This window comes from Micromys minutus (genome assembly GCF_963924665.1).
Source record: "Micromys minutus genome assembly, chromosome: 15".
Taxonomy (NCBI): Eukaryota; Metazoa; Chordata; class Mammalia; order Rodentia; family Muridae; genus Micromys; species Micromys minutus.
Window position 1 is genome coordinate 24,771,712 of NC_137984.1, and position 20,550 is coordinate 24,792,261.

General features: G+C 34.8%; 1 protein-coding gene across 1 annotated transcript in view; it reads right to left on the reverse strand.

Moving 5' to 3' along the window:
* The window catches only part of NAALADL2 (N-acetylated alpha-linked acidic dipeptidase like 2), a gene marked incomplete at its 3' end in the record, with an annotated part of 819,915 nt that overhangs the window by 159,310 nt on the left and 640,055 nt on the right, over positions 1–20,550 (reverse strand). The window contains exon 11 of the mRNA XM_080929559.1: positions 9,659–9,754. Coding sequence (XP_080785685.1) covers positions 9,659–9,754 — 96 coding nt within the window. The remainder of the gene's footprint in view (positions 1–9,658; positions 9,755–20,550) is intronic.

A 20,550-nucleotide genomic window follows, 5' to 3' on the forward strand; every position in this document is an offset into this window, starting at 1 on the left:
GGAAAGCTTCACACAGAGAAACACAGGCAAGATAACACCAGAGGTAACCAGATGGCAAGAGACAAACACAATATCATAAAGAACAAAAGCCAATATACTTTGATACCATCAGAACCCACCTCTTCCACCACAGCTAGCCATGAATAGCCCAATATAACTGCCATTTTTATCACCATTTAATTGTAAGGGTTGTTTTTAATATCTGACTATCAGCTTGCAGTTTTGTAAGTTCATAACTTTTTTCAGTTTTCTACAAGCATGTTAGCCATGTTTATATGTATACATGTTTATGTGTGGGGGGACATATATGAATATAGTTGCATAAGAAGTTCCCAGGTTGATTTTGGAAATTATTTTAGTTAAAGCCATCCTCAGTCAACTTATCTACTGAGGCAAGGGTTTGCAATCAAACTAATAGCTCACTGATATGGCTAGTATTTATAAGCCATCTTTCTCTTAGAAACTCATGTCAGCCTTCTAAGCCAAGAATAGGTAGGCAATCCTTCCTGGCATTTATGTGGTTTTCTAGGAATCAGACTCCCCATCCATTGTCTCATGTTTAAATCCACAAATCTCAAGAATCTTACCAAAAGCACAACTACTTTGCTACTCAACTGAATGCCAATATCTTTGAATGTTTGACTTCATGCAATGCCATAGGTTGTATCTGACTTTAAGAGCCTGCATATTAGTCTTGTTCTCAGCTATTACTAGCTTTGTGAAGACTTGACATATTAAGCCTTGTGGCTGGTCTTTGGGTCATGAATGCTGTGCTCTTTTGAGGGTGTCGAAGTACCCAGATTTGTCTTTTATTCCTGGTTATGAGGTCACTAGCTTTTGCTGAACTGTAACTTAAAGGCAGCAATGTCAACTCACTGGGAACTGAAATTCCAAAGCCGTGAGCTAACAGAAACCTTTCCTTTTTCCATGTTGACCTAAAGTATTTAGTCACTGTCACTGAAAGCTGGCTAAAACACATTCTATAAACAACAGTTCAATCAAGATGATACATAAAAAATTAAATGGAAATCCAACTAAAAACTGACATGAAATGAGAAAGTATGTTTTGTTAAATTGTGTTTGCCATCTTTATGTTGATTTTATTTCATTCACAAGTTACTGTTGGAAATGTACATCAATATTAAACAAATATTGGTAAATTTAAATGAGTTATTATTTTGTTTATAAGAAATTAATATCAATATAAAGTATTTGGAAAATCTATAGAGTTAAACATTTGATATGCTGTTGAGTATCATAGAAAAATTTGCTTATACAAGAGGATATACTGTATATGTAGTCTACAAGAAAAATTTGTCCGCTGTCATGCTATTTATAGTGCACAAGATACAAAATCCAAATCACAGTGTGTTAACAGATGAATTGATGAGGAAAACATACCCATATATACAATGGAACTTTATGCAGCCATATAGAAGAATAAAATTATAGTTGCAAAAATGGTTGTATCTGAAAAATATTATAGCTAACAAAATTAAAAAGATACAGAATGATAAACATCTCATGTATGGGGATCTAAATCCCTGTGTGTGTGAGTGTGTGTGTGTGTGTGTGTGTGTGTGTGTGTGTGTGTGTGTGTGTGTTGAGATCTGGTCTTTTACTTTTATTGTAATGCTAAATACTGCTCCCCAAAGCCTGGTTGCCTAGCTAGCCTTCCTTCCAAAAGTTCTCACTGATTGGTCAATAAAAATGCCTAAAGCTAATAGCTGGGCAGAAGAGAGAGACAGGCAGGGTTCTTGAGTTTCTAGTTCTCTGAGGTAGCCATGAAAAGTGATATACTGAGAATGATTCTGAGTTTGCAGTGACTATAATAATAATGCTTAGATGATATCCACAAAGAGGCAGAAAAAGAAAGTTGTGGGGAAAAGGGGATAACATTTGAAATATAAATACATAAATTATCCAATAAAATTATTTTAAAAAAAGAAAATACAAAGAAGTGTTTAAATCTGATCAAGTCTCCATAAGGATCAATGAATCTCTATAACATATTCAGTTTTCTCAGGTCACCTCCTAATCCATTCCAAGACCCATCCGCACTGTATAACAATCTGATATCAGAATTGTCTCTACAGCCCAACACTAGTTCAGCCTTTTCTAAAGTACCTCTTCTTATCCTTTGTGGACATTTATCATACATAACAGGTTTTTAATATGGCAGTGTATTAAATTACTGCAGCTCATATATAGCTCATGCTACTTTTCAGAAGTAGCATGCTTGGAATCAGCTGACGTCAACTTCTCCAATTCTCATCAAAATTACATAAGGTGACTTAAATCTATGATTATCTATCTAAAACCTTAAATCCATTGGCATAGCTAATTATTTTGTGTATTGAAAAATAGAGCATGAAGTCAATTTAAATGACTCCTATGGATGTTACTTTTTCTATGACTTTCTAGAAGTCAGCATTCTTTTTTTCATATGCATGTGTAATAGTGGAGATGTTTATAAATATGTATTCTGACACATGAGTGGGCTCACATGCTGGGTATGTGTGGAAGACCGTGTCTCTGTAAACCCAGCTTTTGCACTTATTTCCATATGTGTGTGTGTGTGTGTGTATTTGAATGAAAGCCTCTTAACCTAATTCAGAAACAGACCTCACCTAAACATCTGCTCTCTTTTACCATTTCTATGTGTATGTCCTCTTCACATCCTCAGACAGTAAGGATGCCTATGTTCAACTCTCATGGAGCATTGAAGTATATTCTCATATGTATATTAGGTGAATTTAACTATTAAACAATCTCTTCAGCCCAAGAAAGCATCCTGTCTTTTGAAAAATGTACTGGAAAAGACTCCATCTCTTGGTTGAATAGTTTCCTATCACTAATATAATAGAGTTTTGTATATTTTACAGAAAATCAATATATTTGAAACCTTTCCCTATATTCAACTTATCTCTATTCAATATAGAGGACAAATATAAAATTGTAATAAATAACAAATTCAGACCTGTATTTTAAGAAGTGATGAAATATGTTCATTATAGATTTATCCCTTACATATTTTATAACCTTTCTATATTTTTATTGAATAACATTGAGAACAGGTATTAAGTACAAAAATAGCAGAAATGAATTCAGTATGTATTATTTTGACCATTGAATTGAGTATCTTTAAAATAGATCAGGCTTTATGTTCAAAAGTAGATATTTTACTATTGAAATCTCTATTAAGTGATATAAAACAAATATAATTTTAATCAGTTAAGGTTGTACTGTTTAATTTTGTAAAAACAAAGAAATTAACAAAACAAAATACCAAAATATTTGTATAAAATTTAAGACCTGAGTGGCAGAGGAAATAAGCTCCTAAAAAGTAATACTGGAGGAGGGAAAAATAAATATCTCTGCCACTGATTAGTTCCTTCACATGAGCTTATATGTGCACACACCTACTCATAAGGCCAGCTGTTCACTCACCTGCAGGACCATGGGGCCTACTTTCAGAGGACTGAACTCCAGATTAAAGTCTATTATTACAGACTTAAAGAGGTTGCACAGGTCATCCTGATATGTAGCATTATATTAATTTTTTTCTTAATAAGTAGACAGAGCCTGGAGCTGTTAAATCTCTTTATTATATAAGTTTGCTTCAGCAGCACTTTTGGAAAAGCCATTGACCTTACATCCTTGGGTCCATCTTTTATGCACTGGTTTTTGTGCTCTCTGTCTGCACACTTCTAGGTTACTTTGAACATGACATTGTCCAAGACTGGTGTAAAAACACATACATTCCTCCTCAGAGTAAGTAAGAATTGTGGAAGTCAAAACATAAACTCATTTTCAATTTATTGATATAGTCTGAAAATTAAAGAAAAACATATATGTACAGTGCATAAAAGGAAAGTATCCCCAAAATGTTAGTTTACTTAATGGGATTCTGCATTTTGAGTTTGATGTAAAAAATTTCTGAAATGTGTGTGCTGTGTTTCAAAGTCGTCACACTATTTACAGTCATATATTTATCTTCATGCTATTATATATCTTCCAACTGTACCTTATATTGCTCACATGCCAATATCTTTGCTAGAAATACAGGATCCAATGAGTATTCTCCATATATATATATATATATATATATATATATATATATATATATATATATATATATATATGCATGAAGGTATTTGTCGGGACAGAATAAAAGCATTGGATCACCTCAAAATGAAGTTATAGGTGGTTGTGTGATGTAGAGTATGAATAGTAGGAACTAAATCAGGTTCTGCTAAAAAAAAAAAAAAAAAAAAAAAAAAGTACAGCAAAAATAACACTGCAGTTTATCTCCAGCTCCCAGGGCTTAAGTTTGATATAAGTGAACAAAATCTACCCATTTGGAGGATAACAGCCTTTTTAGTTTCATATCTTATAATGCAGTAATAATTCTTTTAACATACTGTAGCATTGATTACAATATTTGTGTTGATGACTAATACTTTTCATAAAGTAGATTAAATGTTGATACATTTATATGATAATAACCTTTTAGATAATAAAACTAAAACAACAAAAACTCATCCTCTTAGGCATTCCTTTAGAAACGATAACATTTTTACATTATAATGAAAAACAATAAACTAAAGCTCTTTACTTAAAAAAATCATAGCGGCAATGTGCAATGCTATCTCCAATTTCAGTAAAGGAAGACATTGAGTTTAATTATACATGTGTGAAGAAAAACACCTATAATATTTCCTTCTCAAAGCATAAAAGGTTGGTTTTAATATACTATCTTCTCCCTTGAGTAAGTCTAACCCACAGTTTTCATTACAACATGCAATTTCTGCATTGAAAATACTTCCCTAGGATATTATCTATTTTGATGTATGATATGAAGACATAAAGTGTAGCTCTCCACAGAGACAGTTCACATCTATTATCACCAAGTTCATACAACATGGAAAAAATATATATACATGTAAAATTCAAACTATAGATTTAGAATAATTTTAGATATACACATGGGAATATAAATATATACATGTGGGTAAAATATATTTATGGGAGGATAAATATTCTTATATTTGATTTTGTAAAACGAATACCTTTTATATTTTATCCAAACAACTCATCACCAACATTAGAGCACTTTGTGAAATGCTGGCGTTCGATCATTCAAGTTAGTAATCACAACTACAGAACTCTACTTAAAATCCAATAGATATTTTCCTACATATTCTGTGCAAACAGTATAAAACCAATTATTTGGTATTCGTGAGAAAGCTCACAAGCACACAATTTATTCTGTGTCATAGTACCCTGTGAAAGGAATTTACTAATTATTGTTCACTGGTATCAATTTTCTGAGAACACACAACAAGTAGAATGCCAACTGTCTCAGCTCTGTTCATATCCATGTTCTGCAGCTTCATGCTCATTTGTTTTTAATCTAAATCTTTTTTTTGAACAACTTTATTTTAAAAAAACAAGGATAAATGTACAAATTTTAAGCATTTTTGCATAAAAGTATACGAATATATTTTTGTCAGTGTTTGAATTTTTTTTCCCAAAAATTTGACAGTGTGCAAAACAGCAACCAGCAGAGGGGAAAAAGTTCTTTACCAACCCCACATCAGACAGAGGTCTAATATCCAAGGTATAAAAAGAACTCAAAACACTAGACACCAGAGAATCAAACAACCCTATTAAAAATGGGGTACAGAGCTAAACAAAACGTTCTCAATTGAGGAATATCATATGAATGAGAAGCATCTAAGGAAGTGCTGGACATCCTTAGCCATCAGGGAAATTCAAATCAAAACAACCCTGAGATTTCACCTCACACCAGTCAGATTGACCAAGTTCCAAAACTCAGATGACAGCAGATGCTGGCGAGGTTGTGGAGAAGAGGAACACTTCTCCACTGCTGGTGGGGTTGTAAACTGATACAATCACTTTGGAAATCAGTGTAGTGATTCCTCAGAAAATTGGACATAGTGCTACCTGAAGATCCAGTTATTCCACTTCTGGGCATATACCCCAGAGACATCCAATATACAACAAAGACACATGCACCACAATGTTCATAGCAGCTCTATTTATAATAGCCAGAAGTTGGAAAGAACCCAGATGTCCTTCAGTAGATGAATGGATACAAAAATTGTGATATATTTACACAATGGAGTACTACTCAGCTATCAGAAACAATGACTTAACGAAATTCTTAAGAAAATGAATGCATCTAAAGAATATCATCCTGAGTGAGATAACCCAGTCACAAAAGAACAGACATCATATGCAGTCACTGATAATGGAATACTAACCCCAGAAAGCTCTGAACAACCCAGAAACAACTCACAGACTGTGTGAAGTTCAAGAAAATCAAAAAAGAAAAGAAAAGAAAAAACCATTCATGCTCATTTTTAAAGTAGTTTCTCAAATTTGGCATTTTTTCTTTTAATAAATATATACCATTGAATTTTCACACATTTTACCACCATCTAATTTTAAGTCACCTGCAAAGAAACTCATGAATCCTGAAGGTGAAATGCCTTAAAAGTTTTGAATGTCCCTTCTCTGGTGTATTATTTTCCGTATGACCTGGACTGTCCTCTTCCTTCAGTGCAGATACAAAGCTGTGCATATGTCATTTCCAGCCAGGACTCCTCCTCTCCTTTTGTTTGCACTTCTCTTTGCCAACATCCTTGTCTCTCTTTTTGGCATGTGACATACAGACAAAGTCTATATATATATCAATTTGAACCAACTTGTATTTGCTTTTTGATTTTGTAATTCAAGTGATTTTTACCACATGCTTGGTTCATTGTCAGCTAACAAAAATGTCTAGGTAGTTAGTAACAATTTTTGAGATTATTGTTTAAGATTTAGAGACAAGGTAAGAAAACTCCTGAGGATAGGAGGAAGAATAAGCTTATTTAAGATATAAATACACATTCATTTTTAAATGTATGGACTAAAGGATTAAGTAGCTCAGATTTATACTATTATTTATTTACGCATCAGTCTTTGAAGGAATTAGTTTGGCTTTTATGATAACTAAGAAGCTAAGATGCGATTTGTAAAACAACTGTAGCAGTAGAGGGAAAGAAATGTCTCTTTACCACCCATGTGTTCCCTTCAGCAGCTTCACACTGCAGCACCTGACAGCTGAAGCCTTGATGGATTACAACTTTTGTCATCAATACTGAGTCTCATTCATTACACTCTTAGGCCCTGCGTTTTCTATGAAAAGAAAAATGCCAAGAATGATTCAAACAGACAGAAAAAATACACCTTAGAGGACAACAACATTGAAGACCTACTTGCAAGGACTCAATTCACTTTACATGCATTGAGATAGCTGATAGTTTTTGTTTGTTTGTTTATTTAATTGGTTAAATGCAGAAAAGCACCAACCATAAATAGTTAACATTTAGTATGTAGAAAATTTTTGTTTATATAAAATTACATTTGTGTTTTTAGCAAAGTTCTAAAATGCAAAACATATTTGCTGAGAGACACTGATTGTTTATATCAGAAATATTAATGCACCATTTTGTCTTACATCAGTACTGTTTAAAAGTACCTAAATTTTGAACGTCCAAAGTTGACTGCAGTTACATAATGAATCTTAAAAGTTTTTTAATAATGGCTAACCTTGTATCATTGAATATTCATGTTAAATACAAATATTTTAATCCAATATTAATCACTCTTTTCAATTTACGAAGCATCTCTTCTACCTCAGTATATTTTGCCCTAGTTCATAAATAACAAAATGTACATATTTCTGTTTCCAGAACTCAAATAAGTGTAATTTTTACAATGTTAGACTGCAGTGTAGGGTAATTGTCAATGAAACACTGTGTCAAACCACTTACACTAGATACAATATTCTGACAACCATGATTATTCAGGCATTAAAATTTACCCTCATTTATCATATATTGAACATATTACCAGTGTTTGTTTAATTAGAATAATGTTACTTTCCCATGTTTATAAGCTTTAAATCATTACTAGACACACACACACACACAGAGAGAGAGAGAGAGACAGAGAGAGAGAGAGAGAGAGAGAGAGAGAGAGAGAGAGAGAGAGAGAGAGAGAGAGAGAGAGAGAAATAGATAAAAGCTATTTTTTTGGCCCTCACATGCAATTATTATTCAGAAAACACACTTAAAAATCTACTTTAAAGACATTATATGTTTAAATTTCAATGTTAAAAACATCAAATTTGTTGAGAAAATACTAACACCATTCTTTTTATCTCTGTTTCCTTGAGAGAATGAATATTATTAGTCTATTATTTTCTATGTTGATAATAAAATTTAATTCAATTGTAAAATATTAATATTTTCTAGGAATACTAGAACAAAAGTTCATGTTTTATATTTCTGTGCTATGTGTTAGTATTTATTGTTTTTGTTATATATATATAAGCAATAGATTTAATATTTTAAGCAACGAGAAAGGATCTGATGGCAACTTTTCTTTGGTTATATCTGCATAATAATGTAGAAATAGATGAAAGTACTGAAAATGAATTCAGGCGACTGGAGTTGATTGTAACAGAAAATGTAATAAATATTATGAGCTTAGATGAATTTTAAGTAGATTGTGATTCAAAAATTTTCCTTATTTTAAAAGTTCAAAAACTAAATTTACATAGTTCTTAAATATCAGGGATAGATATAGACTCCCAGACTTTTAATCCTGAGCTGATTCAGTGGCCACATGCTGAGCTTTGTTCCTTATACCACACTTCCTCCTTCTTAGGAGAAAAACAGCCTGTCACATTTTGCTAAGATTTAGGGATGATTAAATAATTCTAGTAAGGATATATAAATATGGATTATTTTAACAGCACTGAAATATCAACATAAATTGCAAAGTCTATCCTGAAGAGGAAGGCTGTGACAGGTTAGGTGAATAATTTGCCAATGTAAAAACTCATGGAATGTCATTTGCTATGAGGAACAACAAATTTATTTTCTCCACATTGGAAAAATTAGTTTTTTGAATAATAAAATTATGACTAAAAATGCACAGTAGAAATGTGCCATATTACAAATTCAGTTCTTTACCCACTAAAGCAAACTCTTCTTCTACTAGAACTAAAGTATGAATTAAACAGGACCAGTATGGTGGGTCAGTGGGTAAAGGTGTCTATTGCCAAGGCTGACAGCCTGAGTTTCAGACCTGGGACCCACATGATAGAAGGCAAGTACCAGAGGGCTTCAGAAAGTCATTGATATTACATGATCATGTGACACATGTGCATTCCTGCGTGTTGCATATACATATGCACACAAATGCAATTATTAGAAGTGCATGAAATACATGTATTAAAAGGAAACTTTGGGCAGATAAGTTAGGAAATTTCTAAAAATGATGATTTTATGATCATTTAAAGTATTTGTTCATTTCAAATAAACTTGATTTCAGGTTAAGGGCAAAAAATATTTTATTGATGATTGTTTTGTTATAAATCCTGCATCAGACTGTATCTTGAATGATTTTATGATCATTTTCCCAAACATTTTGCTGTCATCTCTATACTTCTAAAAGCATCATCTCAACTGATAATTCTCGTCTTCCACATTTGTAAGACAAACAAGCAGCAGTAGCATAAAAATAAAAAAAGAGACGTGTTCTCATTCTATTTGTGAGTTCTTGGAGGCATTATTACCTTAGTAATCGCTTCATGGAGGGTGAAAGATGGATCTACTTCTTCGATTTTTCTTGCACGTTTAGGAAAAATGGCCTCAGAGAGAAAACTTGGACCCTGTGACAGACAAAAGAGAAAGTCTTCATTGATTCTGTTTTTCGTATCTTAATGGGATTTCATTTAAAAAAAAAACTATACATTGCTTTAAGTTTACTGTTGAGTGGGAGATTCATCTGAATGATCTAATTATCCATCCCAGAATATTTATAAATTTAAGTGAGTAGAATTCTATTACTTTTAACATGCTACATGTTTATAAATGGTATTTTCTCACCAAAAGGATAACTTTTTATATATCTGCCATATTTAGTATAACTATAATTTATATTTACAAACATAAAAAGAAGTATTTAGACTACAAAATCCCCATCAAGATTTCTTTTTCTACATTGTGTGCTTATGGCTAGAAGACAAAAGCATTTTTAGATAAACATACCTAAAAAAGCACAGGAAGAGAGACCATTGGTCCTATAAAGGCTCGATGCCCTAGGGTAGGGAAATGCCAGGGCAGGGAGGTGGGAGTGGTTGGGTGGGGGAGCAACCACACAGAAGGGTGGGTATGGAGGAGGGGGATAGGGTTTTTCCAGAGGAGAAACCAGAAAAGGGGTTAACATTTGAAGTGTTAATAAATGAAATGTCCAATAAAAAAGGGTAGGGAAAATGGCAAGACATGGCATTTTAAAATTAATAATGGCATCATCAAAACAATAAGATACAGCTTCTGCTACACTATCAATACTGGATCCTCACAAGGACTTTTTTCAGATATCCTGTTGTTGCCCATAGTGATGGATATTCTGAAGCTTTAAATCTGCAGGACAGGCCCCATCACATGCTTCAGGAGTTCAGTTCATAAATGTTGTAGTTGTTGGGCGGGGCCAACTCACAGCCCTGGATCTGGACCTGGGTGGTACTGGGTTGTCAGCCTGGCACTGATCATGCACTCATTACAATTTAACAATTCTTTTCCTTATGCTCTCCTCTTTCTCTTCCCTTGTCCACATTCCTGGTCTTCTTTATCTGCCAAAATAGCCCCCACCCTTGTGTTTTCACGTTTCTCCAAAAGAAAGCCTACAATGCTTTGTCTGTTTCTCTAATTATCTCTTTGCATTCTTTCTTGCTTCATTTTTCTTTTCCATTGCTTTCTTTTCCATTCTGCAGACTTTCAAAAAAGATTTATTTATTTATTTTACATATATGAGTGCATACCAGAAGAGAGCATCAGATCCTTTTACAGGTTGTGAGCCCCAATGTGGTTGTTGGGAATTGAACTCAGGACCCCTGGGAAACCAGCCAATGCTCTTCTCCATTGAACAATCTGACTTTTCTTCTTCAGGCTTGATTTTTTTCAGCATTTCTTTTGTTATTATTCATTTATATTATGTGAGTACACTGTCACTGTCTACAGACCCAACAGAAGAGGGCATCAGATCCCTTTACAGATGGTTGTGAGCTACCATATGGTTGCTGGGAATTGAACTCAGTACTTCTGGAAGAGCAGTCGGTGCTCTTAACCATTGAGCCGTTTATTTTAAATTATAGTCACTTCACTGTCTACTTACACACACACACACACACACACACACACACACACACACTTCATGCTATTCACAAGCATATTTTTTCCTTTTTTACTCTTTACTTTTACTCTCAATAAAGAATATGTTTGTATAAATTAATATTCATAAACATTTTTTAAAAGAGCATTGTATGTCAGGAAGGGGCATACACACATGTCACAATAGAAGCAAGTGACAACTAGAGAGAACTGGTTCTATTTTACTGCTATGGAGGTCTCAGAAATTAAATTCAGATTTTCAGGCTTAGTATCACACAGTTTCATCACCTGAGCCCTCCACATTTATATGATTGCTTTTGTTGTTATTTTCTTTTTTATATTTGACTGTCTGTATTTCCCTCTATCCATCATCTATCCATCTATCCACCCATTCATCCATCCATCCATCCAGCCAGCCAGTCATCCATTCAGCCATCAATCTATTCACCTACCCACCTATTCACCTATCCACCTATTCACCTATTCACATATCCACTTATTCACCTATCTATCTAACTATCTATCTATCTATCTATCTATCTATCTATCTATCTATCTATCCATCCATCCATTTGCATACCAATTAATTTGAGACAGACTCTCAATATATAACCCTTGTAGTCCCACAAGTCAGTGTGTAGGAAAGACAGGCCTTAAACTCATAGAGCGTCACCTGCCTCTGCCTCTAGAAAGCCAGGTCTGAAGGTGAGCACTAATTGACCTACTTGAGAAAGAGTTTGTAAGAATTTCAGTGATGCTTACAGTCTCTAGAGGTGGTGCTTGCTCGATAATATTTCATTGCTGAAGGTGAAGAAAGGGAAGTATATTGTCAATCATTTAGACTGTGTTGTTGCTTATAATAACTCTTTTATACAATAATTATTGTAAAAGGTAAAGCCTGAAGAACATTAATATATAGAACCTAGAAATCCTATTATGAAGGTTTCAAATGTAAATAGAATCCTTCCCAGGTGAGTTTGCTTGCTGTCAGTTCATATGTACAGCATGTAAAGCTAATTACATTTAGTTCTGTCATCTGCTTGTGGTTCATCATTGATACTTGTCTACAAAATCCTTGTGAAATATTAAATTGTGTAAGTATATTCTTGTCTGTCTATATATGTTTGTATATATGTATCTATATTTGTTATGTCCCAGCATATCATCATGTCTGTTGCTTTTGAATGACAACATTTCAATATTCCAAAAATATTACAATTTACCTAATGCTCTCTCTTTATTCTAACTTGTCCCATAATCTGTTTGATGGAACTATAGCAGCCTGTGTCTGATCTGGAAATTGAGATATTTCTCTACAAATCCTACCCACAGCTTTCATGAACCTTTTGCTTTTACTCCATGATGTACATATATCAAAGCACAACACCTACACCATCACATACCCAACTCGTAACTGTCATTAGTGTTTTGTTTCTAAACCATTCTTTTGTTCTGGAAAACTCATTCATACTCTTTGGTATTGTTTCTGCTATAGCAATATGTTCACCATATCTTGATTCTAACCTTCCCTATGATTTTCTTTATGTGATTATTTTCCTTAATCTTGGACTATCCTTTCTCCATTTTAATCTGATATATTTATAGAGCAGATTTTCTCTAATTTTCACCAATTTATTATACTGTCCCTGCAATATCTTCTCTAGCCTGTAAGGTTTTTACACAGTTTTTTTTTGTTAAAGTAGCTAAAACTAGTCAGTGATCTTTGTGTAACTCATTCAATGTCTCAGGCTAAGTATGATCATCCACAAAATTGTAGCAATGTCTATTAAAGAAAAAAGCATCCAAAACCTTCTTATAAGAAGGAAACAGATATTCAGATGAAGATGTATTTTAACATTATAACTGACAAAAACTCAATTTTATGTAACCAAGGGTGACAGTTCTGAACCTCAGATTAGCAGAACAGAAACAGCTCTTGCATAATAAGTTATGTGTGTAATTTTTTAAACAATATGTTACTCTTAAAGTTTGAAAATAATTTCATAGGTAACATAATATTTGTGGGGGCCGTTAAATGGAACATATTATAGTTCCTGGTCTGCTTTAAATAGGAATATACTGATGGGTTTGTTGGGATGTGAAAGTGCTCCTTATATCCTGGGTCTTTCTATGTAGTCTTACTGACTTACTTACTTACTTACTAACTTACTACAAAGTAAGGCATAAAACCTAAGGAGAACTTCCATGTCTGCATAGTGAGAAAGGAGAAGTGAATAACTTTCTATTTGGTTCCAGCATTCCTATCATGAGATAGGAGACAGAGATAGCAGAGGCCCCAGATGTTCACAGATCAACTAAAGTGTAATTCTCAGAGATAAGAACCAACACTTCTGTCTGTCTATTTACAGATGTCCAAACTTAGAAAGGCAACACATGTTCTCTAGACTCACACAGCAATACATATATTTAAAAGAAAAATAAAAACAACAGACCATAGATTTTAAAAAAAGAAATCAATATTAAAATTTCCTGGAGAGCAAAATTTTATGGAACATAATTTCTAGTAAAATCAACAAGACAAAGTGTTAAAATAATCCTTGATTTATAAGTTATAGAAGTTGTTATTAGTATCTGCACAGAGAAAGAAACAATGTAAAGATCTTGTCTATGGTTGAGCTTACCAAACTTTAAATTGCCTTTACAATAAAACAACCTTTTATTTGAATGATGTTTTCTGAAATTAACAAATGTAATTTTGTTTGGTGCAGGTACAGTGAGTATGAACTAATCAGAGCCCTTCAGACCTGCCCTTCTGTTAGCTGGTACTTGGTAGGCACACCTTTGTACCATAAGGAGAGCTATGATGTATCATATTCTAACACAACTACTCTGTATGTGAAGTAAGATGTATCTCTTCCTGTTCGTTACAGATGAGCCAGTGTGTTTCTGGGACTAGCTGACATCACACTCCAAATATTTGGTGGAACTGTATACAAACTGTGGTGTATCTGGCTTCACAGCCAACTCTTCTATTGTAACACTAGGCTGCTTCCCTTCTGCTCAAGGAGAACTACTCCAGATTCTGTGTGAGTCTCCTCTCAGCCTCAGTCTGTTCTCCTTAAGTAGTCTAAGAGCGACAAACAATTTCAAATCACAGACTCTAGCCTTGGAAGAAAGAAAATTGAACCCAAAAGTCCTTCACACATTCCTTCATTGTAATATTCTCTCTGCAATTAAGAAGATACACATCAATACTTAAATTTAATATATGAAATTAAAACACTTGTAGCCTTTGAATGGCACTGACATTCATTATGTTCTGGACAGATGGAAGAGGTAATTATGCCCATAATTTTTGAAACATAATGTTATCATCACTGCTCAATATAAACTAGACCAGAGATAATGTGGAGTTTAAATGAAAGAGTAACCATCCAAGGGTCAGCTGTGGAACAATATTGGTACATCATTTCCCAAATACACTCATTTTTTGCATTTTAATTATATTTCCAGGTTCTAGGAAGTACTATATATAGTACTAGCATAATTGAAAATAGTCAAGCTACCTCTCTAAGTCCACTCCTAATGATTTACTATTCTAATTTTAGTTGTAGGAAAGACATTAAAATTTTAATTCAACTTAAATACATGAAATAAAGAATGTGCTATTAAAATGAGTATGTGTTCATATAGAGTCACAAAACATAGTCCTAAAGATCTACTGTGTCTCATATGGGTCTATGCATACTTAGTAAACATTTTGAGGATTTCTTTTTTTTCTTTCTTTTTTTTTTTTTTTTTTTTTTTTTTTTTTTTTTTGAGGTGAGGGAATGTACTGGCTGGCTTTGTGTGTCAACTTGACACAAGCTGGAGTTATCACAGAGAAGGGAGCCTCAGCTGAGAAAATGCCTCCATGAGATCCAGCTATACGGCATTTTCTCAACTAGTGATCAAGGGAGGAGGGCTCAGTCCATTGTGGGTGGTACTGGGCTGGTAGACCCTGGTTATAATAAAGCTAGCTGAGCCAGCCAGGGGAAGCAATCCAGTTAGTACCATCCCTGCATGGCCTTTGCATCAGCTCCTGCTTTCTGACCTGCTTGAGTTCCAGTCCTGGCTTTCTTTAGTGATAAACCACAATGTGGAAATGCAAGCTGAATAAACCATTTCCTCCCCAACTTGCTTCTTGACCATGCTTTGTACAGGAATAGAAACCCTGACTAAAACAGGGGAATATGCAATTTACACACACACACACACACACACACACACACACACACATACACATTTGTGTGCATGTGCTTTGCTTGTGTGTATGTATGTATATACATATATATATGTTTGTATGTGTATGTATGTTTGTTTGTATGTAGTGCGTTTATGTGTTTATACATACACACCAATAGAAGACAAGAATGAACTGAAGATGCTGCAGTCTAGTAAACTAAGAGTCATAAATAGCAATGCTTGAAGCTACTTCATATGGATACCTTTTGTGCCTGTGCAGGAAGTAATAACCTCAGTATTTCTGTATAGTCAGGATTTCCTAGGGCAATTTTACTGTAGCTCAGATTAAAAAATAATTCTGAGATGTTTGTGATGAATAAATCGTAGCAAAAGAAACCTAAAAAAATTATTTTATTACTAAGGGAATGGAATAATATTCTAAACTTAAGGCCTGAACCCTGGAATCTGACATAGCAGTGCACTACTAACACCACAAAGCATAAATGACATTATATTCCAAAGAGGCACAGGCCATTCTGTGACTTCCTTATTCCCTAAAAGAATAACGTATGCCTAAGTCTTAAAATGGATGAGTTTTGTGTCATGTACTATTGATTAAATACTTCCATCTGAAAATTTTTATATTTTAGACACCTTCAAGATCATCTCTCTTGCATCTCTTTCATCCTTTAATATTTCCTTAATGTCTTTCTTTCCTTAATCACGGATGGATGTGGTTGAATTAGGTAAATGTTTGAAGAAGCTGAGGAGGAGGAAGACCTTGTAGGAGGACCAGTAGTGTCAATTAACCTGGACCCTGAGATCTCTCAGACACTGGACCACCAAGACACAGGATACACCAGCTGATCTGAGGCTACCAACAGATGTAGAGCAGAGGACTACCAGGTCTGGGTTCAGTCAGAGAAGATGAACCTAACCCTCAAGAGACTGTAGGCCTCAGGGAGTAGAGAGGTCTTGTGAGGTGAGAGGTAGAGGTTGGGCAATGAGGACATCCTTGTGGGGACAGGAGTGGAGGGTAGATAAGGGACATGGAATAATCAAATGGTGGACTTGGAGAGGGATAAAATTTGGAGTATAAAAAAGAAAAAAGCAAAATAAGATTGAAAAGAAAAAAAAGAAAGTATTCTCAGGCAATTTCATGATTTCAAAACAATAAAAATAACCTAAAAATCATTACAGAATCTTTTTAACTGGAGCAACAGCTGCATGGCCAAATCTCAAAGTATTACAGATTTTCTAATTAGTAGAAAGCTCAACAGAATTCTTAATATAAATGCTAAGTACTACTTAGAAGGCCAATTCACCCTAACACTTAAATATAATCTGACTGCACAAAGACACCATCACACTTAATCATGGTTCTTAACATTTAAAACAGTATCATTTAAAAATAAACACTAAGGGCCATCCAGATAACTCAGTGGGTGAGGGGCTTTGGGTCAGTTTTCCTGACCTGAATTTAGTCACTGGGACCTATGTGTCAATATAAGAGAACTTATTCCTAAACTGATATTCATGTACACCCAAAACACACATGCATGGACTTGTGCGCACACGCGCTCGCGCGTGCGCGCACACACACACACACACACACACACACACACACAAAATAAATAAATGTTATTTAAAAATAAATATTAAATACATTTATGTTTAGATATCTTAGTATATATAGTTTATGTAAATTAAATATAGAGGGGAATGTACTGATATTTTACAGCCCTTGAAAAATTCTGGGGCTGGAAAGATTTCTCAGTGGTTAGCACTGACTGTTCTTCCAAAATTCCTGAATTCAAATCCCAGCAACCACATTGTGGCTAACAACCTTCTGTAATGAGATGCACTCTTCTGCTGTGTCTGAAGACAGCTACAGTGTACTTACATATAATGAATTAATAAATCTTTTTAAAAAGTAAAAATAAAAATTCTAAGTAAAAAGGGCATTTTTGCACTAACAAAGTGAAGTTTCTTAACATATGTGTTACCAATGAATGTGAGATGATATCAGTTCACAAAGCTTGCAGGGAAAACTAACATTTTATATGACGAGTAACATTCATTGTTGCAAATCACATGGAAAATGTAAGCTAATTAATTACAATAAATCCCTATGAAGTAAATATTTCATTTGTTGATAAGCACTGGTAAATAAGTTTAAATAGAAGCAATAAAGTAGAAAATTATCCTATAAATAAACACTTTGTTTTTATGTATTATAAAATCTATTGCATATCAGTCCTGAGAGAAGAAAGCTGGCATTTACTTCCATCCCTAACCAAGAAGCTATCTCAAACTGACATCTGCTTGCAAAGGAAAGTCAGTTTTCTCTTCTGTTTTTACTTACAAACCTAGCCTTTAATGCCTGAGCTATCTTATGATGCTCACTTTAAATTTAAATTTTAACCTCAAAGTATATCATTATTTTTCACCCACTTATTGAAATCATTTCTTGTGTTACTATAAAAGCTTTAAAAAGGCTGAGAGGAAGGCTGCTCTTCCAGAAAACCTAGATTCAGTTCCCAGAGGTCACATGATGGCTTAGAAAAGTACCAGCAGGCATGTGGTACATATATGTACATGTATGTAAAATGTGCATGTTCATGAAAATAGATGATTCTTGTTTTAAAACATGTACTCTGAATAAAACTTTAGTATGGGAATAAAATATTGATTTTGGAGTCTTCCCACCTGGTGTTAAATTGATCAAAAGAAAACTTGTACCAATTTATAAATTAAACAAATACAACTACATCTCTTCAACATGAAAAAGACATTTTAAAAAGAAGAATGAAAAATTGGTTTTTTTCAAAGGAGTACAGAAACCACAATTAAAGGCATATTTCCATGGTCAGCAGTAGTTATTCAACACAAAATGAGCTCAGTGTATTTTTGTATACTTTTTATTCCATATTGCTTTGTTCATACATATTTGCTTATATATTGCTAATATTCTATGGTTTCCAAGGTTTTTTATGGGTTTATTTGTGTGTGTTTGTGTATGTGTGTGTATGTCTTTTGCTTATGTCTTTTCTTCTGGTTTGTATTTTATTTATTTTTTATTTTCCTACATATTTAATTAGGGGGGGAAGGGAGGTATGTAGAAAGGGAGGGCAGAGGGAGTAGAAGAGAGAAAAAAAAGAGATATGAATTCAATTGAGTAGGTCAAGAGGTTTTTTTTCTTTTTTCTTTTTTTTTTAAGGAACTGGAAGGATTTATGTGTTAGGAGAGCAAAACACCATAATCAAAATTTATTGTAAAAATATTTCCATTAATAACTTATTTTAGAGATAACAAAATTCATTGTCTATAACATAAAATATAAATTCTAACATATTAACATACACATTTCTGAAAATTCTTGCAAGCAAATTTATTGTCACTTTATGCATACAGAAAAAACAACTCTGAACCCAAGAAACAATTCACAGAAATTATGAAGCTCAAAGAAAAGGAAGGCCAGAAGGTTGATGCCCTAGTCCTTCTCACAAGGGAGAACAAAATACTCATGGGAGGCAATAATGGGACAAATAGAGGAGCAGGGATTGGAGAAAAGATCATGCTCATCTGGGGATCCATTCCATGTGAAGCCACTAAAACCAAGCAGTAGTGCTTATTGGCAAGATTCCTCAGAGGCTCTGCCAGAGCCATACTGATACAGAGGAGAATGCTTACAGCTAAGCATCAGACTGAACACAAGGACCCCAGTGAAGCAGCTAAAGAAAGGACTGAAGGAGCTGAAAGGGTCTACAACCCATGGGAAGAACAAAATTATTAACTAACCAAACACACCACAGCTCCCAGGGACTAAAACACCAACCAATGAGTTTACATGGAGACCCATGGTTCCAGGTGCATATGCAGCAGACAATGGCATTGTCTGTCATCAATGAGAGGAGAAGCCTTTGGTCCAGAGAAAGCTCACTTTTCCAGTGTAGGGAAATGCCAAGGCTCTGAGGTGGGAGAGGGATGTTGGGAGTGGGAGCATCTTCATTGAGGCAGTGGGGAAGTGGGGATGGGATTGGCAGAAAGGGGAGAACACCAGAAATGTAAATAAGGAGAATATCCAAAAACAAAATGAGGAAAAGAAAAGAAATCACAAAAATTACAAATGAGGAAATGAGGGGAAGTTACCTCTAACCAGTCACTACACACTATATGAGTAACAACAAAAAAATATAAACAACTCTTTCTAATAATTTTAAATCTTTGCCTCTTTATTGGTTACTTTATGTATTTACATTTCAAATGTTATCCCCCTTCCCAGTTAAGCCATCTACAAGCCCACAATAGCCTCCTCCCTCCCCTGCCTCTATGAGGGGGCTCCCTCACCCACACATCTACTCCTGCCTCAGCTGCCTAGGTTTGCTCTATCTTGGGTCATCAACCCCACAGGACCAAGGGACTCCCGTCCCTTTGATGCCAGATAAGGCAATCCTCTGCTGCATATCCAACTGGAGCCATGTGTACTCTTGGATGGTGGTTTAGTACCAGGGGGCATTGGGGTTCTAGCTGGTTGATATTGTTGTTCTGCCTATGTGGTTGCAAGTGCCTTCAGCTCCTGTAGTCCTTTCCCTAACTTCCCATTATGGTCCCACGCTCAGTCCACTGTTTGGCTGTGTACATCCACATCTGCCTCGATCCAGCACTGGCAGAGCCTCTCAGGGGACAACTATACCACGCAGCTAAACCGTCAGCAAGCACTTCTTGTCATCAGCAATTGTGTCTGGGTGTGGTGTCCACAGATGAGACAGATGCCCAGGTGGAGCAGTCTCTGGATGACCTTTCCTTCAGCTTCTGCTCCACTCTTTGTCCCTATATTTCCTTTTGACAGGAGGAATTCTGGATTAACATTTTTGATGTCAGTGGGTCATCTCATCCTGCAACAGGGGGCTGTGCCTATCCATTGGATATGGTCTGTACGGGTTCTGTTCTCCCTTTCTTTGGGTATTTTGGCTAAAGTTCTACCTGTTGGGTCCTGGACCTCTTTGGTGCCTGGCATCTGGGACCTGGCTACCCCTAGTTCCACCTTCCCCACTGCTACAAACCTCCTTTCAAATTCCTGACCCTCTGTGCATTTCCCTCATTTCTT